The sequence below is a fragment of the Schistocerca cancellata genome, chromosome 8 (genome assembly GCF_023864275.1).
Source record: "Schistocerca cancellata isolate TAMUIC-IGC-003103 chromosome 8, iqSchCanc2.1, whole genome shotgun sequence".
Lineage (NCBI taxonomy): Eukaryota > Metazoa > Arthropoda > Insecta > Orthoptera > Acrididae > Schistocerca > Schistocerca cancellata.
In genome coordinates, this window is record NC_064633.1 from 52,761,112 (window position 1) to 52,788,081 (window position 26,970).

General features: G+C 40.9%; 1 protein-coding gene across 1 annotated transcript in view; it reads right to left on the reverse strand.

Moving 5' to 3' along the window:
* Positions 1 to 26,970, reverse strand: part of LOC126095334 (ras-specific guanine nucleotide-releasing factor 2-like) — a 1,914,760-nt gene that overhangs the window by 550,692 nt on the left and 1,337,098 nt on the right. Inside the window, exon 13 of the mRNA XM_049910139.1 lies at positions 22,485 to 22,634. Coding sequence (XP_049766096.1) covers positions 22,485 to 22,634 — 150 coding nt within the window. The remainder of the gene's footprint in view (positions 1 to 22,484; positions 22,635 to 26,970) is intronic.

Genomic DNA, 26,970 nt, shown 5'->3' on the forward strand with positions numbered 1-26,970 from the left:
CAGTGGAAGAGCATTGTACAGAACATCAATGTTGCACTCACCTACTGCAACCCAGTAAGTCTGCAATTGCAGAACATTGTATTTCTAATGGACATTCAATGGAGTACGACAAAACTTCAATTTTTGCCTAGGCAACAACTTTTTGGGACTCCATTATCAAAGAATCTGTTGAAATACACACTGCGGGAAATCTAATGAACCGTGACAGTGGTTACCAAATGAATAACGCATGGAATCCCATCATCTCCGTAATTTGCTCTGAATGAAGACGCCAGAAGACTTCAATAGCTGCGGCCAGCAACAAGACCGACGGCAGCTGAGTATTGCAGTTCCACCAGTGAGGGCACTGTTGCTGGGCGGTGTGGCCCTTCTCTCTCCATGGCTGCAACACATGTGCGGCAGTATTATCAGTGCACTATGTAAGACGGAGCAGAGAACGTCTTCGTTAGTCCTTGTTAGGCTCACCTGAAGATGGCTGGCAGTTGTCCAGCTGAAATATTGTGCAATGAAGTTTACAACGACCGGCTGCAACCCCAAAATCATTTTGAACAGTTGATTCGCCGAGAAAATGTCATATTTTACAATGATTTTCTTGTTTTGCCTCTCTGTGACTCAACATCTCCACTTAGCCATCACAACAATATTCTTAAGGATTGAAATATTTACAGTGTATTTTGGTCTACACTCTTGATTTGTTTGGGTTAAGCATTCAGGACAATGTACTTTCTGTTTCTTACTTTGATTCTCAAGACAGTGTTGCTCAGTTACATGCAGAATTTCAGGATCTGTTTTCTGAGAGTTTAGGCAAAGCCAATAATTTTGTTGTCCATGTCAATATTGAAGGAAATACACAATCACATTTTCTTAGACTTTTCCTGCTCCTCAGGCTCTTTGAGAACAGGTGGCTCATGAATTTACTGCTTTGCAAGACAGTGGGGTCGTAGCACCCATTACTGTCAGCCAGAGGGTGTCCCCTCTTCTTTTTACCAAAGAAGCCATATAGCAGACTCTGGTTGTGTGCCGATTAAAAAAAAAAATGAAAATAAAAATAAAAAAAATTTAAAAAAAATTTAAAAAAATGAATCCTCAAACAGTCATTGACAGTTATTTCTTGCCACGTGCAGAAGAACTGACAAATAAATAGGGTGCCAAACGTTACTTTTCCAAAGCTGATTTCCATGGTGCTTACTTTCAAATCGCTCTGGATGAGCAGTCACAAGAGGTCTTTGTCATTAATACTCATCTGGGTCTCTTCAAATTTTTGAGATTGCCATCTGGCAGTGTTTCTGGACCTAGCATATTTCAGTGCTTTCTGGAGCAGTTGACTGCTAGTGGCAGTGGGATTGAAAGTTTCTGTCAGATGCTGACAGCTTTCATGCAGAGTCTGGTGGACCCAATGGAGGATACCCAGTGACTCACACCTCCAGCAGCTCCGGGCTACAAGCGCCTTCTGCCACAGTGATATTGGACAGCTGGTGCCAGCCCCACACACCTATCTCACACTTGGAGCCTCTTTGCTAAATAATGATACACAGATACAGCCTAATTGCAGTTCTGACACCACCGTTTGTGCTTTACTTCAGAGAGTTTTTTCCTTGTTGACACTGAGAGATAGACTCCTTCTTGTTATACTATCTGTAATGAGTCTTCATATGCTTAGAAAAATACAACTTAATTAAATCTTATGTTTACTGCATGAACTTCGTCAGTAATTATTTCTGCTCCTGTCCAGTTTTCCTATGATGACAGTCACCACACCACTCTGTAGCCCACCTCTCCTTACCATTGAGAACAAAATCACACACAACCGAATGTTTTCATTCTGTCATTACAAGGGTAGTTGTAGGGAAGGTAAATGAGTGACTACAGTTTATTGGGAGAGTTTTAGAAAAGTGTAGCTCACCTATAAAGAACATTTGTACAACACATTTCCAAGTACTGCAAGCCTGTTTGGGATCACCGACATTTCAGATTAAAGAAAGACATTGAAGCAATTCAGAGGCATGCTACTAGGTTCATTAGTGGTAGATTCATTTCACATACAAGTATTACAGAAATGCTCCCTGGCAGGAAGATGACATTCTTCTCATGAAACACTTGACGAATTTGCAACTGACGACAGGACAATTCTATTGCAACCGATGTACATCTCACGTAAGGATGGTGAGACAAAATAACAGAAAGTATGGCTCATGTGAAGACACATAGACAATTATTTTCCCAAAACTCTGTTTTTGAATAGAACAGGAAAGGGAATAACTAGCAGTGGCACGAAGTACACTCCACAGTGCACCACATTGTAAGGTGGAGCCACATAGTAGGGGATTCTATTGTTCATTTATTTCAAAAGGTTAATTTCATTTTCTCATTATGGTCCAGCATTGGCCGGCAGCTTTGGCTGCCTGTAATTTTCTCGTCCCACAGTCTGGCAACAGCAAGTCAGCACCGGGGTGGGCAATCTCAATCATGCGCCTCCCTCGTGTGCTGATGAGGCAACGCCACCTAGGTGACACTGACCAGGCCACGTTTCAGAACTTTCCATGCTGCCCCCACAGGTTTCTCAGCTTCTGACCAATCAGGGTGGAGGGGGCCACGTGGCTGTGCTGGATGTACTCTGCCACCCGTCAGAGAGACTCTCTCTCTGCCGCCTTCCCTGTAGCTGTGAACACCACCTGCCTCTCCCGGTGCTGCAGCACCGTGAACTTTTGTCTCTGTAGCTGCCATGCCATTCGGACTTGTCCAGCTAGCTCCACACCGGTAACAAATGTACAACCCATGACAACTAATACTAATTCTGTCACTAATACAACTGCCACAATTTCAGCTAACATGGTAACTGTAAGTAATTTTCCTGCGCCTTCTTTCATTTCCACCTTTTCTGGAATGTCCCATGAAAATGTGGTTATGTTCATACAGAATATTCGGAATGTAGGTCACATTTGTGCCTGACCAGATGATCTATTGGTCAATGTAGCCAGACTCAAGTTGACAGGGGAAACACAAATGTTTATAGAGACAGTGGAAAAATTATGTGATACGCACGACTTTGAAGTTTTGGCCCATGAATTAACTACGCGTTATTTTGACATCAGAGGTACCGGATATTACTGAGACCAATAATCTACTCTTAGGCAGAAACCTGATGAGGATTCTGATACAGTTGCAGATCGCCTACGAGCCATAGCTTGTTGTATCTACCATCTCGGCACAAATGCCAGCGAGAATAGGATTTTGCACTCGGAAACAGAAGCTTGAGCTACTGATGTGTTTGTTCGTGGTATTGACCCCGAACTAGTTGAGAAGTTAAGGCGGCCTCACCCACCTCTCTGTTTGAAACTGTTTGTTTGGCAATAGTATGCGAAAATGTATTGCCCTTCTGCGCTGCTGCACTGTGTCCACCGGATCCATTACCTGTATCAGTGAAGGAAGTATTTTGTCAGAGTTGTGGGAGACCCAACCACACGGCCATGTGCTGTCACACATCGTTCTACACTATTTGCCAGACTATAGGCCATCTCAGTAATGGTTGTCCAACAAAGTCACTATTTTCTAACCAGATGTGCATTCATTGCCGCAACGCGGGGTCGAATCAGGAAAATGAGTGGGGGCCAAGTTAGTGTGTTATTTGTAGATAATAATGATTGAAGGGTGCTGCAACCACCACAATTTCATATTAGCGGCCTTGGAGAAGAAATAATTGTTCCGGCAGGTTCGTGCATGATGAATCTGCAAATATATGAGAATAAATACAGTCAGGAGATGGAAGTAGTGAGGCTAAAGAAATGTGATTTGGACATCATATTAGGGAATGACTTCTTGCACCATTATCAGGGGATAGTGAATTAGCAAATGTGAACTGTGCAGTTTGATGAAGCAATGCATCGTTTTGGCAATGCACCAACCTAAGAGAAGCGAGGAAGCTGTAAAAGGCACCGTTCACAGTCTCCCATGAAACCACAGACATGGGCGATAAAAACCACTGACTCTGTAAGGATAAGAGGAAGAAGTAGAAAAATTCTTTGGATAGATGTCAAGAATTGGAAGCAGCCAAAGACAGACATTCTGGTGGATCTGCTCACCCAGAATGATGTGTTAGATCGTCAATCAGTGCATATTGAGAAAAGTATTTGCTGACCAGAAAGAAAACAGAAAGGTTTTGCAATACCAGTGCGTATAGATGACTTTGGTGTGAAAGATGTTGTAATACCGAGAGGTACTATTGTTGCTAGCGGAAAGGAGATTTTGGAAGAAGTAGGAGGATCCAGGATTCAACGAAGTAAAGATGAGATGGGACAGAGGAGAAAGAAGTTTCTGGTTAGAAAAGTGCATTATGTAGCATCGCCATTATGGAATTAGTTGAGCGGGAAGTCAAGTCATTCAAGCATTAAAGAGAAAAAGATGTTACAGCTAGTGTTAGAGGAATTTTCTAGGTTGTTTGAAGAGAGGCAATTTCTACTGGCCACAGATTTGTTTCAGCACAAAATTCCAACCGGTGAAGCTCGGCCGATCATGCAGAAGCTGTATCGTACCCCGTATCATTTGCAATCAGTAGTCGAAAATATGATTCAGCAGCAGCTGGCAGCAGGAATCTTTCAGCCCTCCTCAAGTTTGTGGGCGTCTCCCGTGGTTGTCATGTTGAAGAAATGGTGAGAAAGCCCATTGTCTATGTGTCAATATCAGGGTGGTGAACCAAGTAACTACTCTGGATACATACCCCCTACTGCGTATTGATGAAACCTTAGACTGACTAGGCAACTGTAAGTTTTTCACCACCCTTTATTTGTGCTCTGGATATTGTTAAATCCCTGTCGCACCCCAGGATCACCATAAAATTGCTTTTATTGTACCTACAGGACCATATGAATTTGTAAGAATGCCATTTGGTTTGAGAAATGCACCCGCCACTTTTCAAAGATTTGCAGACTTTTTGCTGTGCAGGCTGAAACCCACAACATGTTTAGTATATTTAGATGATATTATCATTTTTCCCAAGACGATGAAGGAACATGCAGAGAGACTGAGGGGTGTATTGGAAAGGCTGAAAGGAGCTCACCTGAGTGTGAAACTGGAGAAGTGTGCATTTGCTCAATCGCAGGTACAATATTTAGGGCAAGTGAGGTAGGTGTCAAACCGGATCCCCATTTGACCACAGCAGTAAAACACTTTCCAGCACCAACAAATATCAAAGAACTACACTCATTTTTGGGCCTTGCAAATTATTACAGACTTTTTGTGAACAATTATGCTACCATTGCTAAGCCCCTGACTAAGCTATTGAAGAAAGGAGTTAGTTTCACCTGGACCAAGGAATGTGATGAGGCAATGCAACAAATTCAACATGTTTTGACTAGAGCTCCTGTACTAGCCTACCCAGATTTTGAAAAACCATTTATTCTGTTGGTAGATGCCTCAAATTATGCTGTAGGAGCCATTTTGTCACAAGAAATTGATGGAGAAGAGTAACCAATTGGTTATGTGTCTCGACAGCTCAACAAAGCACAATTAAATTACAGTACAACTAAGAAGGAACTTTTAGCACTCATGTTTGGCGTAACCTACTTTCGATGCTATTTGTATGGGAGGAAGTTTATGGTCATTACGGATCACGCTGCATTACAGTGGATATTGATCCTAAAAGATCCTAGTAGCAGGTTAACTCGTTGGGCTTTAAAATTGAGCGAATTTGAATACGAGGTAAAACATAAACCGGACAAGTTGCATCAAAATGCCGATGCATTAAGCTGGAAAGTTAGAGTGAATGTTACCAATGATGTTTCTATTGAAGAATTGAGGGAAGCACAGCAAAGAGATGTTGAATGTCAGAAGTATGAAACTTTGCCTGAATTTTCTGTCGAAGATGGGATTTTGTATTGAAAAGCCCCACTGGGTAAATGAGTAGTAATTCCTAAAGAATTACATCTGAGGATAATAGCAGCATGTCATGATAGCCTGCAAAACATGTGGTAATGGTCTTTGTGCCACAAATTGTCAAATAGCTGCCCATTACTTCTGGGAAGGCAGACAGCAAGACATACAAAATTGCTTGCCCTGCAGTAGGAGGTCATTGCCGCCTCGAACAAAGGTACCTTTGCAACAAGTGCCAGAAGCCACTTGTCCCTGGGCCTTAGTAGGTGCAGATATTGTTGGCCCTTTCCCTTTGAGTCCACAGAATAACAGGTATATATTGTCAATAATAGATCATTTTTCCAGATTCTTAATTCTCGTCCCCATAACAGATACATCAGCAGAAACTGTAGCTTCAGCATTTGTCCCCTACCTAGTATTGCCATCAGTGATTAAAAAGGAATAATCAGAAAGCAAAAATGCCCGAGTCCAAGGTAGGAGTCTTAGTGATGTTGCGTAACCCAGTAATAAAGAAGGGAAGGACAAAGGCGTTTACTCCTAAACATGAAGGACCATACCATATCATGAGGCTTACTTTGCCGGTAAATGCAGAAATTCAGTTAGCAGAATGCACTTCATTTCGACAGCTTAAAGTTGTATAAGGATTCTGAGACACCTCCCCTTGACAGTGAAGCAGAGTCTGTTATATCATTAGCTCCAGTCAGTAAGGCAAGAAAGAAAGTAGTACAACTGCCTAGAGCACAGCTTAGGTATGCTCTAAGGTCAAGACATCCCTATGGGTTATGGTCCAGGGACTAGTTCCTGCATGCCATGTATTCAGTATGAAAAGTCTTTAGTGAAGTAAGAGAATTAACTGATGGGAAACCGCCGTCATTGCTAAGTATTTATTTAAGTTGTGCATGTTATATGTAAGTACCCATAATTGTTGGCAACCATTTGTAATAGAATTTAGGATATCACATGTTAAAGAAAGGGATTGGAGTTTTGTAATCAATCTGTTTTACATCATTTAATGTCTCCAGTAACATTGTCATAGCGGTAGAGAACTGGAAACACAAACACTCATTAGAAACGGAATTAAGGGGAAAAGTTGTTGTTGTCAATGGAACACACAGAGTTAAGAGTCAATTAATTTTTTATATGTCAAATGGAATGACACTTCACCTGCTGATTTAGTGAACAATGAAGGGGAACAGCTGTTAAAGCATTACCATGAAAACATATTAGTACACTACTGGCCATTAAAATTGCTACACCACAAAGATGACGTGCTACAGAAACAAAATTTAACCGACAGGAAGAAGATTCTGTGATACGCAAATGATCAGCTTTTCAGAGCATTCACACAAGGTTGGCGCCAGTGGCAACACCTACAACGTGCTGACATGAGGGAAGTTTCCAACCAATTTCTTGTACACAAACAGCAGTTGACCGGCATTGCCTGGTGAAACGTTGTTGTGATGCCTCGTGTAAGGAGGAGAAATGTGTACCATCACCTTTCTGACTTTGATAAAGGTCGGATTGTAGCCTATTGCGATTGCGGTTTATCGTATCGCAACATTGCTGCTCGTGTTGGTCGAGATCCAATGACTGTTAGCAGAATATAGAATTGGTGAGTTCAGGAGGGTAATACAGAACGCCTTGCTGGATCCCAACGGCCTCGTATCACTAGCAGTTGAGATGACAGGCATCTTATCCGCATGGCTGTAATGGATCGTGCAGCCACGTCTCAATCCCTGAATCAACAGATGGAGACGTTTGCAAGACAACAACCATCTGCACGAACAGTTCAACAATGATTGCAGCAGCATGGACTATCAGATCGGAGACCATGGCTGCAGTTACCCTTGACACTGCATCACAGACAGGAGCATATGAGATGGTGTACTCAACAACGAACCTGGGTGCACGAATGGTAAAACGTCATATTGTCGGATGAATCCAGGTTCTGTTTACAGCATCATGATGGTCGCATTCGTGTTTGGTGACATCGCGGTGAACGCACATTGGAAGCGTGTATGCGTCATCGCCATACTGGCGTATCACCCGGTATGATGGTATGGGGTGCCATTGGTTACACGTCTTGGTCACCTCTTGTTCACATTGACGACACTTTGAACAGTGGACATTACATTTCAGCTGTGTTACGATCCATGACTCTACCCTTTATTCGATCCATGCGAAACCATACATTTCAGCTGGATAATGCACGACTGCATGTTGCAGGTCCTGTACGGGTCTTTCTGGATACAGAAAATGTTCGACTGTTGCCCTGGAAAGCACATTCTTCAGATCTCTCACCAATTGAAAACGTCTGGTCAATGGTGTCCGAGCAACTGGCTCATCACAATACACCAGTCACTAGTCTTGATGAACTGTGGTATCGTGTTGAAGCTGCATGGGCAGCTGTAGGTGTACACGCCATCCAAGCTCTGTTTGACTCAATGCCCAGGCGCATCAAGGCCGTTATTATCGCCAGAGGTGGTTGTTATGGGTACTGATTTCTCAGGATCTATGCACCCAAATTGCATGAAAATGTAATCACATGTCAGTATAATATATTTGTCCAATGAATACCCATGTATCATCTGCATTTCTTCTTGGTGTAGCAACTTTAATGGCCAGTAGTGTAACACGTCTTCGTAACTGCCATTAGCATAGAATCAGTGACAACATGCTGCTCTCTACCTACCATTTGAAATACACTACACCACACTACATGTATGTTTAGGCTAAACATTCACACACTGATAACAACAAAGTTACAAGAGAAAGAACAATTTGAACACCGGGCTGGAGAAACAGTAGTTTTGATTAACAAGAATACATACGTCTAAGCTAACCAGCCAATATGTTACTTTGAAAGTAAAAGAAGCCCTCCCTAAGTGTTATTTTATTGTTTTCTTAACATGCTACTGGAGATACAACAAGGTAAGTTTTCATGATACTATGTGGTTCTGTATATCAAATGCAAAAGAGAAAGTCATGTGGTTAGTGCCAGGCAAGACTGCCACCCACAGTTTGTTTACAAATTGCAAGCCTTGCCCCTCCCTGCCGTCTGGTGACACAACAACCCTAACTCCCCTCCCTCCTCCCCGTAGGCCTCCCCACCAAGTGAGCAACCATTAGAGCCCCCCCCCCCCCCCCTTGCTTTGTAACGTGTACCCATCTCCCACCACTGCCACTGGCGCAAGCAGTGTGTCTGCAGCTCTCCCCACCACCCCATCTTAGCTACTTGGACCGACCTCTTGTCTTCCTCCTGCACAGACACTCCAGCCCGCACCCTTCCCTCCCTCTCTTCCTCCCCATGGACCACATGTCTCTGCCACATGGATAAGCTCCCATGCTACGCTTTCGTACATTCATACTGTTGCAGTGTAGCCAGCAAATCCAAGAAGGTAGTTACAAAAATAAATCCACCAGCCTAATATTGCCCTACAGATTGTACTAGTTTTACCCAGGGATAGAAAGCTATTCATGTCATCTATTTGAATTCTCACTAAAGAACAAGAAAAAGGCAAAAATGTTTAAAAAAAAAAAAAAAAAACACTGAGTAGTCCACTAAGATAGGAGACATTGGGATCTCAAATCAGTCCCCAACTATGTTGTATTGGCACCCTCACGGTTAATAAACAGATCTATATGGCATCAAGGCCATGATATTTATTCTCTAAGTGACCGCAGTGTGGGAAACACGTCAGCCAAAAGGATTGAGTTTGAAATGCCATCATAAAATAAAGTACAGTAGAGTAAAAACTAATATGAATCCAGAATAAAAGTTCTAACTGCATACCCCACTGTCAATCTCAGAAGTTATTAGCCCCGAGTTTCAAGTAAACAATATTTGAGAGAGCCAAGTCGTCATTAGAACCCATGCAGAAGTATAAAAATTTATAAATTATGTACAGTTTAGAAGAACAGAGTATCTAAGTGAGTAAATGACTCATGATAGTTACATGAACTTTAACGATTGAGTTATCTGAGTCCCGTGAAATCCTTCATGAATAACTATCGTGAACAACATAATCTAAGTCTGGGAGAAATTTTGTGACCGCGCAGAGGAACTTGACTCGGCGCACAGCAAGGAAGGCTGCTCGGCCCCCACATACAAAGGCCCTATTCTACCCCCCACCCCCCACCCCGTCAGGACCAGTTCCAGCCATCTGCTTTGTATCCAGCCCCAGGCAAAAGAAATGACTGCTGAGAAAGTCCACCTCCCTGCAACCCTCAAGCATCCGGGCTGTGCCGCCTAGTGCAGTAAACAACATTAGCGAAAGCAAGAAGTACCCAAAATGTCTCCGCCTTATGTGCGACTATTTTTACCTTCGCTAATACTACTACTACTACCACCGAAATTAAATTTCAATTTGTTGCCACAGCATCACTGAGAGTGTTTTATGTACCTACTAATCAGGAGTTGTAAAGAAAGGAGAGATAAAAGCCCCAACTGAACACCATGCAAGTAACCATTAACAGAGTAACAACCAGAGTAAAATATAGAACTACCATATACTTCAGTTTAGAAAGAGACAGCCACTACTAGCATCGAACCCATGACCTGCAAAGAGTTACTTGAGAAGTCATCTATGCCTCTATCTGTGACATTAGGTATATGAGTTATATTGACAGTCACCATTAAGTACTACAAAATAATCACTGAACCCGCCTTTTGCAGAAAATTATTCTGGAGTTATTTAGAGCTCGACACTCTGCCAGTAGGACAGATCCCGTGGTCACGGCTACCAGCACTGCTCTCGCACCGGTTAGAGCCAGTCATATCTGTAATATCAGCACTCTGCAATCATACCAGCGTGTCACCTGCTGCATCTCCAGCACCCCAAGTAACACTAATTCTCAACATGGAACTCAAAACCACTATATGATGAATATTTTGAATAAATTTATGCACATTTTCAACACTAAGGGAATTACCTTCCTTCCTATATACTCTACACATAATGGACTCTAATTTTATTCAAGGACCTAAACGCTGACAGGTAAGGTTTGTCGACGTCATCGAGAGGCAACCAGTATCGTCGAACCAGCGTTAACGAGTATTAGGAAACAGGTAGGTGAGAGTCTTAATAAACAGAACAGCAACAATAACCCAGCACGATTGGTTAGGAGGTTGCCAACAACCCACATTACGTAGTTACAGGACAAGGAGTACTTAATAATGCAGGAAATATCATACAAAATGTTTAATAATATCAAGGAGGGTAATGGCAATTATTGATCTGAAAACCAAAGGAGACATGAAACTACCTTAAACTAAAACCTTGCTAGAAGTAGTATTAATGTGATACTGTACTATTACACCACATTACTCATGACATTGGAACAACTTAACAACAGCACACCTGTAGGTAGACATACCAAAGACAAGTCAATCAATATGGAGACACAAACAAGAGCATAAAAAGAATAACAGGGAATATTTACACTTATCTTGTTACAAAAGGTAACTGGAGAATAAGGGAGTTTTGTGTACGGGAAATGGTATTTTGTACTTTCGCTTGTATTGCAGTTTCACCACTGCTTGTGTCACTGTGATGGGTTGCCAATTACTTATGTCTATGTACTATTTTAATTAATCACTTTTTTCTATGTTTTATTATCAATTATTTAGAAAGTTTTGCTAGAGTTTTGCCAGCACCAGTAATTTAGTATTTGTGTCTATGAACCTAGTGTATCCACCTGTTAATTTGTTACCAAGGTAAGTTTCCGACTATCGCCGATTATTTAAGTGTTTACTCATAATGCTCTAGGTAAGAAACTATTTTGGAAAGGTAGCCTAAGATGTAATCATGCCTTATTTCATTTGCGTCTGAATGCCTATTTGGTGGGACATGCCATATGCCTTCCCACTGCAGATAATGTAAACGGAGTGACTAACTCCCACAGGGCAGGCGACTTTGGCCGTACATCTTGTTTGTTAGGCAAACCAGAGAACAACACCCGCAAAGGCATGCACCTTGCGTGATGTGACCAGCGATCGTGCGCACCCCTAGAAGTCTGTGTTGTTTCTTAACTTTTCAATTTCACGGCATAGTCCGTCCTATTCACTATCATCTTTTAACTATCAACAGAACAATACCCGCAAGGACATGCACCTCGCGTGATGCAACCGGCAATTGCATGGATCCACAGCTGTCTATGTCATTCAGTTTCGTGGCATAGTTCTTATCTGTTGATATAGGGGTATCTGTTGAGAGGCCAGACAAACGTGTGGTTCCTGAAGAGGAGCAGCCGCCTATTCAGTAGTTGCAGGAGCAACAGTCTGGATGATTGACTGATCTGGCCTTGTAACACTAACCAAAACGGCCTTGCTGTGCTGGTACTGTGAATGGCTGAAAGCAAGGGGAAACTACAGTCATAATTTTTCCCGAGGTCATGCAGCTTTACTGTATGATTAAACGATGATGGCGTCCTATTGGGTAAAATATTCCGGATCTCTGGGCGGGGACTACTCAGAAGGATACTGTTATCAGAAGAAAGAAAACTGCCGTTCTATGGATCGGAGCGCGGAATGTCAGATCCCTTAATCGGACAGGTAGGTTAGAAAATTTAAAAAGGGAAATGGATAGGTTAAAGTTAGATATAGTGGGAATTAGTGAAGTTCGGTGGCAGGAGGAACAAGACTTTTGGTCAGGTGAATACACGGTTATAAATACAAAATCAAATAGGAGTAATGCAGAAGTAGGTTTAATAATGAATAAAAAAATAGGAGTGCGGGTAAGCTACTACAAACAGCATAGTGAACGCATTATTGTGGCCAAGATAGACACGAAGCCCACACCTACTACAGTAGTAGAAGTTTATATGCCAACTAGCTTTGCAGATGATGAAGAAATTGATGAAATGTATGATGAGATAAAAGAAATTATTCAGGTAGTGAAGGGAGATGAAAATTTAAAAGCCCATCGGAAATTATGCTCCACTTAGTCTTTTCTAACTCAACCCCTTACACTTTCTGTCTCCACTGTGGAAGTTTCTAGATTCTCATCAAGTTTTGTTTTACTCTTCTCGTTCTCAATGATGTTCGCATTCAATGGCACAATTTTCATGTCCGAGAACAGGAACCCAAATCTAGTAGACAAACCTATATATTCACTGGGTGCATGAACCCATAATTAGATGCCTTATAATTATTGTTTTGTTGGTCATCATTGAATGAACCATATTGATTGCACTTATCTCTCCTTTTTATTCAGTAACATTATACCCCTTCTGTGACATTTATATTTGTCACTTCTCACTCTGCACCCATCGGGTGCATGAGCCCCAAAAACATGTGAAGTTTCCATTCTGCAAGTAATCGAGAGGTCAAAGTACAGTCAGCCCAGTAAACAGCATCAGTATGCCTTATTTGCCCTCTCATTCTTATACCCGCCGCTTACTTCCTGTATAGTGCAGAGATGCAGCACAAGCAGCGGCATTGAAGTCATCTGCCGCAAGCCACTCTGACGTAGCCGCCGCACTGACCCTAAAGTCATCTGCTGCGTGCCGCTCTGACACAGCTGCTGTGCTGGCCCCCGGCTGCATTACTAGTGCTAACACGATATTAACACTTCATTGTTATGAGCACAATTTCTGGTAGCAGACATATGGGATAGAAATCTCGAACAGTGGATTTCTAGCAAACAGTTCTTATTGTGATGTTACCATGCTAATTATAACCTTTCATGCCAGCACGGCTTATTCTATCAGTATTCACACCCATTTACCTATGCTTTTCTACCTGAAAGTTCATTCATGATTCCTTTGTCAACTGAATTACAGGCTTTATCTAATATATACATTGATCATCTTTTAACATCAATCGATGACCTCTTAAAACATGAGAAAGGACAAATTTCTTATGATCACCTCTTAGCACACTTAAGTGAATGGCAGACAGCCCCTAAACTACATACAACCATTATATCCAGTCCCACGGTAACCCCGGACACTGCTATTGTTATTACTGTACTGATACGGATCTTGTATAAGAAGGGGTTTTGCAAATGGTTACGACCATCCCCTCCAATAGTCCCATGGTGAATATCGCCCATGATTTGAAAGAAAAACCCTAACAAGGCATGTGCCCTCCTTTAGTTTTAAGAGTTCAACTGTGTTATCTACCAATGTGAAAACTTGTGCAGCATAGTGAAGTGCTCCCCCAGTGTTAACCCCCTTTTTTAAATGTGTGTGAAATGTGTGAACCGCCCCTCATACTCCATTGCACTGAGTTCCAGTGAACAGACCTGGCCACTGCCATATCCATTTCCAGCCGGCAGCTTGTGCACTGCCTGCTGAGGACAACACAATGCGCCGCATCGTGCCACTCAGTCCTGTGTGTAATTTCAGTGGTGATATGTATGCTCTTTTAAAAATCAAAGACACTTGGCGTGTATGCCCGATTCAAATTATTACTTTCTCAGATGTTTTATTCACACTTGCTAACTCATGTAATTTTGTTTTGATGTTTTATACTGTTTATTCCTTGTTCTTGTGTAAACATAACATTGTTGAAGTGTGTAAACCCCTCTGTGACCCCTAAGAGGTCTTCAAAGTCTCTACACCCACCCCTAGTTAAAGGCCCCTGCCGTCTTCTGTGGGAACCTTTAACAATAATGTCTACTTTGTTTTGCAAAATAAAATTGTCTACATTTAAATAACAATTACATTGAGTGAATTCACATACGTTCTCCGCTCCCACGGAAGGGGGAGGAGTGTAAGGTTGAGCCAGATAGTAGGGGATTCTATCATTAATTAAGGTTAATTTCATTCTCTCGTTGTGGTCAAGCATTAGCCGGCAGCTTTGGCTGCCTGTAATTTTCTCGTCCCACCATCTGGCAACAGCAAGTCAGCACCAGCATGGGCAATCTCAATCACGCGCTCCCCTCACATGCTGACGAGGTAACACTGCCTAGGCGACGCTGACCAGGCCACGCTTCGGAACTTTCCATGCCACCCCAGCGAGTTTCTCGGCTTCTGACCAATCAGGGCAGAGGAAGCCGCACGGCCATGATGGTTGTATACCCTGCCATCCATCAGCGAGGCTCGCTCTCTGCCACGTGCCCTGTAGCTGTGAACACCGCCTGCCTCTTCCGGTGCTGCGGCACCATGGACTTTGTCTCTGTAGCCGCCATACCATTTGGACTTGTCCAAATGGCAGACACCACTATTCATTAACTTTGCCTAGGTTTGATGCGAACTATGCATCAGCTACCACTATGCTCTGGCTCACCCTCACCTCCTTAGGCCTGACTCATGTTGCCCGTTCGAATGCATTTTCAGCCACACAAAAATTGTCCAACTAATTTATTTATGCCCACTGCCTTAGCCGTCCGGCGATCTTGAACAATATGGTGGCTTGCAGAGTGTATATGCAGGTGTGGATGTTTAGCAACTGTTTCACTTGGTACAAAGTATTAGATATTATGGGAATTTCTGGCAGAATGTAAATATTTCAGGAGGCCACTCACTGACCGGCAGAAGAATTTAGTCATCAACAGCGCCACGTGAAAGAGAAAGGAAACTTGCTAGTTTTCAGAATAAATCCTTTGTTGAGCTAGAGTATACACACACACACACACACACACACACACACACACACACACACACACACACACACACACACACAAAAGCCGCAGATGGCACAATTTTGGGGCAGAGAGGAATGTGTGTGCACACGGAGGATTTATTCAGAGAGCTAGTAAGTTTTCTTGGAGTAAAATGTGCCTTCCAATCATGTTCATTGCTGATAGATATCAGTTCTTGGCACAAAAAACATACTGGCATACCCTCTGCATGATGAAAATAGAATTCAAGTTATCCTGAAATTGATAACTTTCTGCAATTATCTTACATTTCTTTCCTTTTCTTTAGTTATTAAAATTTACAAATGATATTCAGACCTGTCAAACAAAACCACCTTCTGCTTCACAGGCACTAACCAGACTAAAATGTCATTACAAACTTTGAACAAAGTACAACAATAAAGTATGAACTGAACTGGAAAGTAGAAAATGAAATCCTTACTGGTATTTCACACTTAATTTGCATTGTCAAATGTGTATACAGATTTATACTGATTTGGGCCCCAGTATTTTTGTACTCCTGGATTTGATATGATAACTAATGACATTCAACTGAAATGACATCTTACTGAAATTTCTATTTGCTTTTAGTCATTCTACCAAGAAATAATTTTGGAGGCCACTGTAGGTAATACCATATGAGATCTGTTCAAAAAATTCCAGAACTTTGTCCACATAATACTCTCCTTCACAACTGATACATGACTCCCAACACCGTTTCCACATCTGGAAGCAGTCTTTGTATGCCTCTTGCATGACTGCGTGAAGTGCTGTCTGTGAATTTTCTTTTATCTCATCTATCACTGTAGATCTTCATCCTTTCAGTGGGCTTTTCAACTTTGTAAACAAAACAAAAAAAGTCCACAGACACCAGGCCTGGAGAGTATGGAGGAATGATGAATAAATCCTTCAAAGTCAAAGAAAACTATCAGCATGACTTTGACATTTGATCTGACCTTGGAGAACCTTTCCTGACCCATTGTGATGATTGAACATTGGTCTCAACATCACAACTATAAACCCACGTCTCATCACTAGTTATGATTCTCTTAAGGAACATCTCATTCTCATTCACACAATCCAAAAGCTCTTCGCAGATTGCGAGGTGAAGGTCTTTCTGGTCTTGACTCATGAGCCGTGTAACAAACCTGGTGGCAACACAATGCATTCCAAGATAGTGTATCAGAATTTCATGACATTAGCCAACTGAAATGTTACATTTTTCTGCATCTCTCAGACAGTCAGTCTTTGATTGGCACACATAATTTCACTGACATTCCTGACATGAGCGTCGTTGGTAGACGTCGAAGATGTCCTGAACAAAGGTCACCTTTAACTTCTGTCTGGCCATTTCTGAATGGTGTGAACCATTTGTTAACACCAATTATGGGCTAAGCACTCATCACCGTAGGCTTCCTGCATCATTTGATGTGTCTCTGTAAACCTTTTCTTGAGTTTCACACAAAATTTAATGCAGATGCATTGCTCCTCTAACTCTGCCATCTCGAAATTCACAACTCAACATTCTACTCAATACAGCACTCAACAATAACTAACAGAGGTACAATGAAACTTCTGGTAGCTACACACAAAAAACACAGGTGTGTCGAAGGATGGCATCTGCATTTCACTCCAACATACCATTGGCATGAAATTATGAATGATCTGGAGTTATTTGAATAGACCTCATATTTACCCAAGCATAAGATGACCCTGAAAATGATCCTTTTTTTTTTTAAGAGACTCCCTGAGAAAATTTTTTTTATTCTATTTTCAGTAACTAAAATTACAAACTGTTTTACTGATATAAAGTATCTGTCTAGAAAGTTAACACTACATTTATACCAAATTTATGCCATTTATTGTCTGTCTACATTTTTGTAAAACAGCGAGAAATAAAATAAACAAAAGAAATAGCTTACTTCAATTTTTACATTCCATTCCCTTTTTGTTTAACATGTGGTACAACTATTTTTAACTAAAGTCTAGGTCTAGTCAGTCACAGAGTTATGTCTGTACTGCTCATAGGTCAGTAATGCATCAGTTTTACTTAGTCAGTGGTATGATACTTTCACATCACCAACAAGAGGCAATAACAGAGGCAACGAATTTCTAGCACTGATATTCAGATCATTCTCTTCTTTGGTGTTTTCTCTAATATTGACTGTTTTTGTACAACATGTCATGAATTATTATGTTGTGGTTAGTTTGGAACCTAATACCACAGTTTATATCACTGCACGTGAAACTAGCAGCAATTAAGTTTATAATCTGAGCTGTCAGAATAATTTGGCTGTTTCTTCCTAACATATTAAAATTTCTGAAGTGGACATTAGGATGGGACCTGATAGGACAACTTAAACTTTAGTGAGTGAAACACGCACAACAAAATTTGCTATCTTGGTTGTCACGGGTATTTGACTGTTTCTTCCAAATATGTCATGATTTCCAAGGTTGTGGTTATGGTGGAACCTAAGAACACAGACACTTTTTCCAAATACACAGTGAATTTAATGTGAGAATGTGACAATACCCCTTCGTCTCTTGCTTCCAAACATGTCTGCCCAATGCTCTCTCATTGGATGCACAGATCCAGCAGCTCACCCATCCCTTTTCATTCCCACTATACCTCATGGTGAGCACTGATAACACTGTTGCATGAAACATCTAAGTAAGTCACTGGTCCCTATCTAAGACTTTTACTGTTTCCTGCATATATGTGTAGTGTTATTGAGTAATTATCCAATTTTAAAGTCACTTCAGCTTGAGTAGAAATGGATTCAGGCAAACTGTGGTTTATGCATGGCAGATGTTCATAAAAAGCCAATGTGTGCTGCATTCTACAAGTTGATAGAATCATTAAATTTGCTGCCAGTTCACCACTCCCCTTCTCACATTTGCCCTACTTCTCAGGCAAGCTGGTGTTACTGCATTCCCTTCAATAATTCTGAATTATAAAAAATTAATCTACATGTGACTTCAACTGGCAAAGCATCATTAGTAACTGTAAGACAATGCTACATTAATATAGTACTCAACATAAAAAGTTTAACTCACCAGCAATAGTTTAATCTGCAAATACAGGGTGAGACAAAAAGGATTTAACAACTTTAGAATGATACAGAACTTTGTTGAGGTGACTTAGAGAGTTGGTAGATGTGCCATTCTGTAGCAAAGATCCTCAGGATTTATTCAAATACTGCATCAGTTCCCCATTCCACCACCATGAGTGCCAGCATAATGCATAGTTAAAATGGCTATTTTCACTGGTGCAGAGTGTGCTCGTTGTGCATTTTGGCTTTATGAAATGAACATTAATGTCACAGATGACCAAGATGGGATGGTTAACTACCAGCAAGACAATGTACCACCTCATTTCCCCATGGAAGTTCAAGGTTTCCTCGATAATCGCTTCCCAGGTCAGGGAAGACTGTATATGTTTCTCCCCTACCAAACAATTTAACCGACCTGAAAAATCGAATCTAAACCACCTCTGTAACAGTTATACTCAGTTTGTTGCAATAAGTGTGAGAAGAAATTGATTGCTGGAGGAATGTTTGCCACATCACAAATGGTAGCCACATCGAACCAAAATGACACTTTTATTTGAAACTTGTGGTTGTTTGTGATAAAATGACACACCTTCCAATTCTGGAAGTTATCTCAATAAATTTCTATATCATTACAAAGTTGTAAAGGCCTTTTTGACTCATTCTGTATACGTTAACCCCATATTTTTCAAATCAGTAGTTTGGAGAAAGAAAACCCTTATTTTATAATCAGGTAAATATGGTAAACAGAAAGGGAAATTATTAAAAATGTTGCTGCAGTTTCATGTGACTGATAATGCTTCACAACATTCTATTTAAACACTGCATCTCACATACTGTAAATGCTGATGTCTATTGTACACATACAGGGTTATTACTAATGATTGAAGTGATTTCACAGCTCATCAACAACTTTATTATTTGAGATATTTTCACAATGCTTTGCACACACATACAAAAACTCAAAAAGCTTTTTAGGCATTCACAAATGTTCGATATGTGCCCCTTTAGTGATTTGGCAGACATCAAGCCGATAATCAAGTTCCTCCCACACTCGGCGCAGCATGTCCCCATCAATGAGTTCGAAAGCATCGTTGATGCGAGCTCGCAGTTCTGGCACATTTCTTGGTAGAGGAGGTTTAAACACTGAATCTTTCACATAACCCCACAGAAAGAAATCGCATGGGGTTAAGTCGGGAGAGCGTGGAGGCCATGACATGAATTGCTGATCATGATCTCCACCACGACCGATCCATCGGTTTTCCAATCTCCAGTTTAAGAAATGCCGAACATCATGATGGAAGTGCGGTAGAGCACCATCCTGTTGAAAGATGAAGTTGGCGCTGTTGGTCTCCAGTTGTGGCATGAGCCAATTTTCCAGCATGTCCAGATACACGTGTCCTGTAACGTTTTTTTCGCAGATGAAAAAGGGGCCATAAACTTTAAACTGTGAGATTGCACAAAACACGTTAACTTTTGGTGAATTGCGAATTTGCTGCACAAATGCGTGAGGATTCTCTACTGCCCAGATTCGCACATTGACTCTGTTGACTTCACCATTAAGAAAAAATGTTGCTTCATCACTGAAAACAAGTTTCGCACTGAACGCATCCTCTTCCATGAGCTGTTGCAACCGCGCCGAAAATTCAAAGCGTTTGACATTGTCATCAGGTGTCAGGGCTTGTAGCAATTGTAAACGGTAAGGCTTCTGCTTTAGCCTTTTCTGTAAGATTTTCCAAACCGTCGGCTGTGGTACGTTTAGCTCCCTGCTTGCTTTATTCGTCAACTTCCGCGGGCTACGCGTGAAACTTGCCCGCACGCGTTCAACCAATTCTTCGCTCACTGCAGGCCAACCCGTTGATTTCCCCTTACAGAGGCATCCAGAAGCTTTAAACTGCGCATACCATTGCCGAATGGAGTTAGCAGTTGGTGGATCTTTGTTGAACTTCGTCCTGAAGTGTCGTTGCACTGTTATGACTGACTGATGTGAGTGCATTTCAAGCACGACATATGCTTTCTCGGCTCCTGTCGCCATTTTGTATCACACTCTCGAGTGCTCTGGCGGCAGAAACCTGAAGTGTGGCTTCAGCCGAACAAAACTTTATGAGTTTTTCTACATATCTGTAGTGTGTCGTGACCATATGTCAATGAATGGAGCTACAGTGAATTTATGAAATCGCTTCAAATCATTTGTAATAGCCCTGTAGATCTACTAACTGTTGAAACTACACTCCTGGAAATTGAAATAAGAACACCGTGAATTCATTGTCCCAGGAAGGGGAAACTTTATTGACACATTCCTGGGGTCAGATACATCACATGATCACACTGACAGAACCACAGGCACATAGACACAGGCAACAGAGCATGCACAATGTCGGCACTAGTACAGTGTATATCCACCTTTCGCAGCAATGCAGGCTGCTCTTCTCCCATGGAGACGATCGTAGAGATGCTGGATGTAGTCCTGTGGAACGGCTTGCCATGCCATTTCCACCTGGCGCCTCAGTTGGACCAGCATTCGTGCTGGACGTGCAGACCGCGTGAGACGACGCTTCATCCAGTCCCAAACATGCTCAATGGGGGACAGATCCGGAGATCTTGCTGGCCAGGGTAGTTGACTTACACCTCCTACAGCACGTTGGGTGGCACAGGATACATGCGGACGTGCATTGTCCTGTTGGAACAGCAAGTTCCCTTGCCGGTCTAGGAATGGTAGAACGATGGGTTCGATGACGGTTTGGATGTACCGTGCACTATTCAGTGTCCCCTCGACGATCACCAGTGGTGTACGGCCAGTGTAGGAGATCGCTCCCCACACCATGATGTCGGGTGTTGGCCCTGTGTGCCTCGGTCGTATGCAGTCCTGATTGTGGCGCTCACCTGCACGGTGCCAAACACGCATACGACCATCATTGGCACCAAGGCAGAAGCGACTCTCATCGCTGAAGACGACACGTCTCCATTCATCCCTCCATTCATGCCTGTCGTGACACCACTGGAGGCGGGCTGCACGATGTTGGGACGTGAGCGGAAGATGGCCTAACGGTGTGCAGGACCGTAGCCCAGCTTCATGGAGACGGTTGCGAATGGTCCTCGCCGATACCCCAGGAGCAACAGTGTCCCTAATTTGCTGGGAAGTGGCGGTGCGGTCCCCTACGGCACTGCGTAGAATCCTACGGTCTTGGCGTGCATCCGTGCGTCGCTGCGGTCCGGTCCCAGGTCGACGGGCACGTGCACCTTCCGCCGACCACTGGCGACAACATCGATGTACTGTGGAGACATCACGCCCCACGTGTTGAGCAATTCGGCGGTACGTCCACCCGGCCTCCCGCATGCCCACTATACGCCCTCGCTCAAAGTCCGTCAACTGCACATACGGTTCACGTCTACGCTGTCGCGGCATGCTACCAGTGTTAAAGACTGCGATGGAGCTCCGTATGCCACGGCAAACTGGCTGACACTGACGGCGGCGGTGCACAAATGCTGCGCAGCTAGCGCCATTCGACGGCCAACACCGCGGTTCCTGGTGTGTCCGCTGTGCCGTGCGTGTGATCATTGCTTGTACAGCCCTCTCGCAGTGTCCGGAGCAAGTATGGTGGGTCTGACACACCGGTGTCAATGTGTTCTTTTTTCCATTTCCAGGAGTGTAGGAGACATGTTAGAAAGACTGCTTGTGCTGTGACTCATTAATATTATCACTTTTCCAAATAAAGTTGCTTCTTCATGTGTTATCATTTCTGTGATTGGTACATAAAAACATTTATATTAAATGAAATAGTTTAACAGATAATAACCAATAAATGAATAGGAAAAGCAACAAGTAATGGTTAGGCACAAAAACAAGAGACTGAAGATGAAGACTACAGATTAACTGCAAAACTTATGTTCTTCTTCGGAATACAAATGCATAGACAAAAACCAACAAATCATTTTTAGTAACTATCAAAACTGATAACATGTACAAAAAGTCAAACACACTTACCTTGCATGAATTAAGAGTTCGGCTGAAGCGAATGTCAACATCATCTTTGAATAATTTGGGATCATTCTTGATGGACTGGGGCATTGTGACAGAAGATGTGTCTGACATTGAACTGTGCAAGAGATCATTAAAATGAACGTTGTCCATGCACTGAAATGTAAGATACATCAGAAATACTTGAGATTTTTAATTGTTTTAATTTTGTTATATAGCTGATTTATTTACTTTATTGTATGAAAGTTTGTTTACTGATTACACACTTCTACTTGGCCCCTGAGTTGAGGAGGCTGGGTGTGGAACATTGAGATTGGTTCATAGCACACCAGCTGCCGAGTCAGGCCCTGCCTCCTTTTCCCAGAGCAGTATAAAAGAAATGGAAGCATATAAAGGAAATTAATTTGTAATGGATTAATTAAGTTTTGGGTGAGTTGCTAGAAGGACCAGATACAGTCTACTTGTTAATTTTTGTAAATATCAATAATCACCATATAATGCCCACAAATCAACATTATATTCACAATGGCTGCTTATTGTTAGGGTGCACAACACTGTTAGGTAGCTGAGGGTGAAAGTGATCTTAAACATCCTGTGGCAGCTCCAAGTCAGCCAACTTTCACTGATCACAGAGGGGCAAGCAAAAAGTGTTACCAATAGTGTCTGTTTTTTTCTTCTGGCTTTCTGTAGAAGTATAATCTCTTTTATCCACCACATTTTACAGAATATAAGATGCTATGGACTATAAGATGCACCTTAAGTTTCAAGTATATTTTTAAATTATATTTTTATCATTTTTATTATTAGAAAGCCAGACTAAAAAAAATTCTTAATGTATACAACAGAACTGATCATTGTGATGTCTCCTGGGTAGCCCTATAAAAATTAAACTAGATCTATACCAGATGTGTAAATGTGAAGTGTAAAGAAAGTACAAAACTGAGTGTATTTCTGCCAATAAAAAGCATAGCTAATATGACAGATACTTATAAACCCTACAACTCATTAATAGGGTATTTTTTGTGTTAAAAATGTTAATAAAATACATATTTTAGTATCAGAAAATAACTATACAATGTAAAGACATTCTTTGTAACCATGGAAATCCTATCTCATTAATGTTAAAAAAAGACTTGGTTCAAAGGTCTAAGCCTACTTTTGTCTCTGCCATTGAAGAATTAAGTTGCTTAGCTGTTCCTACACACTAAGTATTTTATGTATGTATTTTCCCTTGCAATATATGGTAAAAAGCAAGTTTCTCCTGTTATTCAAAACCTCTCCCTCCCTCTGGAAAAATTTAAGTGAAAATAATTATTTAGAGTGGAGTTTATAGAAGATTGCCCATCTGGCTTTCCTTTGTCATGATGGTGCACAGGTGACCATTATGTAGAATTTAATTAAAATATTTAATATTGGGCTTCATCCTCAAGTTAACACAAAAAATACTTTGAATACTGAAAACAGTTTTTAGGCTTTAGTATTTGCAAAGTTCATTTTATTAGAATTTTTATGGAACTGCATAGATAAATTTAACTGCAGTAGGCAATAAGACTTACGTTTGCTTCACAGTCTCTTTAAGTTCACAATTAAATTTATTTCTGTCAAGTAAATGCTTAACCAAACTGAAGCCAGTGTGATACAAATGCAATTATTTATCATGAGCACAAATCCTTACACTATGTAGGAGGTTACACCATCTCTCTCTTTGCAACAATTAATTTATTGGGCAATACCAGTAATAGTTTCATGCTACTACTGATTATCTTTGAGCTAGTTGCGAGATTGTATAATGTAATTAAACAATTGCAAACAAAACTGTACCCATTTTTCCTAATAATTTTGCCTGCGTTGCAACTCTGATTATCGTTAGCGTATATGTAAGCTGAATTTATGAGTGTGCAGAATATGCGTGACACCAGCAGTGTATTAGATACCCTTTACCTTTTTCCAAACAATCCTGACCACATTTTACATTACAATTAAAATACTTTAATATCAAAGAAGAGATAGAGATGATATACCTTTAAAATCCCTGAAAACTGTCATCTGAACTTTCTTCTTCTGCTTCTTCTTCCTCTTCATTGTCATCTTTGTCCTCCTCATTAGTAAAATGGTCATCACTGCCATTGAGAGCGTTACTTATACCACTTCTTGAAAGATTTATGAAAAATGTTTTCTCTCACTCTAAGCCATGACTGTTTTATCCACTGACACAGATGTTTGGTTGAATGTTGTCTTAGCACTCCCTTTGGTGTGAAATCAGGTTGGGTTTCATCCATCATCCAATTGTTCCGTTCCGCTCTGATTTACACCTTAAATGGTTTATTTATTGACACACCTAGAGGTTGCAATTGTGAAGTAAGTCCTCCTGGAATAATGGGAAACTCAGTATTTCCCCAGTCTTAAATGATGATGATGATGATGATGAATTTCTCTTTCACATAATTTTTCAAATGACAGCTGAACTGATCTACCACAAGAAGAGAATTCTTTTCAATAAAGTACCTTTCCTTCTTTCCCGCTCTCTGTTAATCCACAATTTCATACCAGCCTCATCCATCCTACCCTTGTCATGTACGTGAACAATACACCTGGCAGTATTTTAGAAGGTTTTGGCATTGTTTTGTGCTTGAAAATGATCACTGGATTAAGTTTAGTAGCATCAGCACAACATGAAAGGATGACAGTGTAGTGCATTTTTTTCATTTTCACTTGTTTTTATAGTTACAGTTTTAGCATCTTGCATGGCAACAGTTCTGTTACTTGACACATGTCTGAGGAGTTTCATCCACATTCACTATTTGGCTTAGTCCCACACTGGTTTCCTTTCAGTGTTGAATAATAAAGCAATGAAAATATAAATTTTCTCTTCATACTCTTGTGGAACTTTCCAAGATATTTTGGTTTTGGTCCATGTACTAAGTGCAACCATGCCCTTAAAGTATGTTAGGTTCCACTGTAGCACTAACAAACATGTATTTGAATCATTTTTGTGTTAATTCCAGTGACATTTTGAGAGTGTCCTTGATCCCTTTGAATACATCATTTTCTAGTTTTGGTCGTTTTATATTCAGTCATCTATTTGCACATTTAGCCTTCCTCATTTTTTGCAGTTCTTCTTTACTAGACTACCAATCGTAAATGGTTTTTTTCTGTTGGTGGAGGCCTGAAATGCTGCTCAGCTGCTCTGTTCCATGATCTTCTACATATGCTATTACTTTCAATTTATAATCCACATCATATGAATACCTTCTTTTTTTTTAACATCGCAAAACTAGTTACTAACAAAAATATTGTACTGTTACTGATAATACAAATCACTTTCAATTCACATTCACTAGCACCATAGACTGCAATGGCGCATCAAAGGCTAGACAGTGTTCTGGGTTTATGATGGTGGAGCAGGCAGGAGACAGTGTTAGCAAGCTTGTGAATCCCTACAACTCTTGTTTGTTGCATCAGTTAATTGCTGCTGCCAGTTGAATACACTGTTGCCAAACAGACATAGGTTCTCCACGCCATTGAATATATGGTCATTTTTAAGACTGGCAGGAATTTTAAAACAAATGCTGGATATTTTTATATTAATTTTGAGTATAAGTTGCACCTGAATTTTGGAGTTAACTTTGCAAAGAAAAAAGTGCAACTTATAGTCTGTAAAATATAGTAATCGTTTGATGGAAATCAACTTGTCTTCATAGCTGAAATCATTAACCATAATGGAGTGGTGGTATTTAAGAGAGGAACTATAAGTTCACTTACTGATGGTATGAAAATTTTTCATTAACAGAATTTGGTCATTAAGTAGTGTTTTTATTTATCAGACTGTGCTCTATGTATTACAGAGTAAGAGTACTCTTAAATGTCATTTGTTTGGCAGATAGGGAAGACTCAGCAGTATTTCTAAAGAACATATGACCTCTAATGAATTAAGACATTAATTGAAGACAATGTCTACAAAATATTCCAAGTGATTACTATTGCTTGTTTACAGGAACAAGCGAAATATTTTTATGAAACTATACTATATGGCATCAAGTTTCACTTATTCCCTTGACCATCATAATGCTGGAAAATCACTATTTAAGAGACTCTCTTGGAAAACATTATTTATGTTTGCTATTTAGGATACTAAAGAAAGTCTGTGTGAGGTAGATGGAAGTGAATAGCATAATATTTGGATGTCTGAAATTTTTTCTTTCATAATTGAAGACTATTTGCAGCTTTCTCAGTCAGCAAGCATAGGGTGCAATGTTCTACACATCTGAATGGAAAAGTAGATTCAACCAATAAGTGCATGGAAATCGGTACGAGAAGCAATTACTATTTCTAGTTTTGTGAAAGTAAGATGTGCATCTTCTTTACCATATCAAAACTTCATAAAGATAGTTGACTGCAACTTTGTCCTTGTAATGGTAAGAAGCACGGTTGGTGCTTATGTGTCAAATCAGTATGTTTTGTCAGCTATATATGTGTATCTACTGGGTAACAC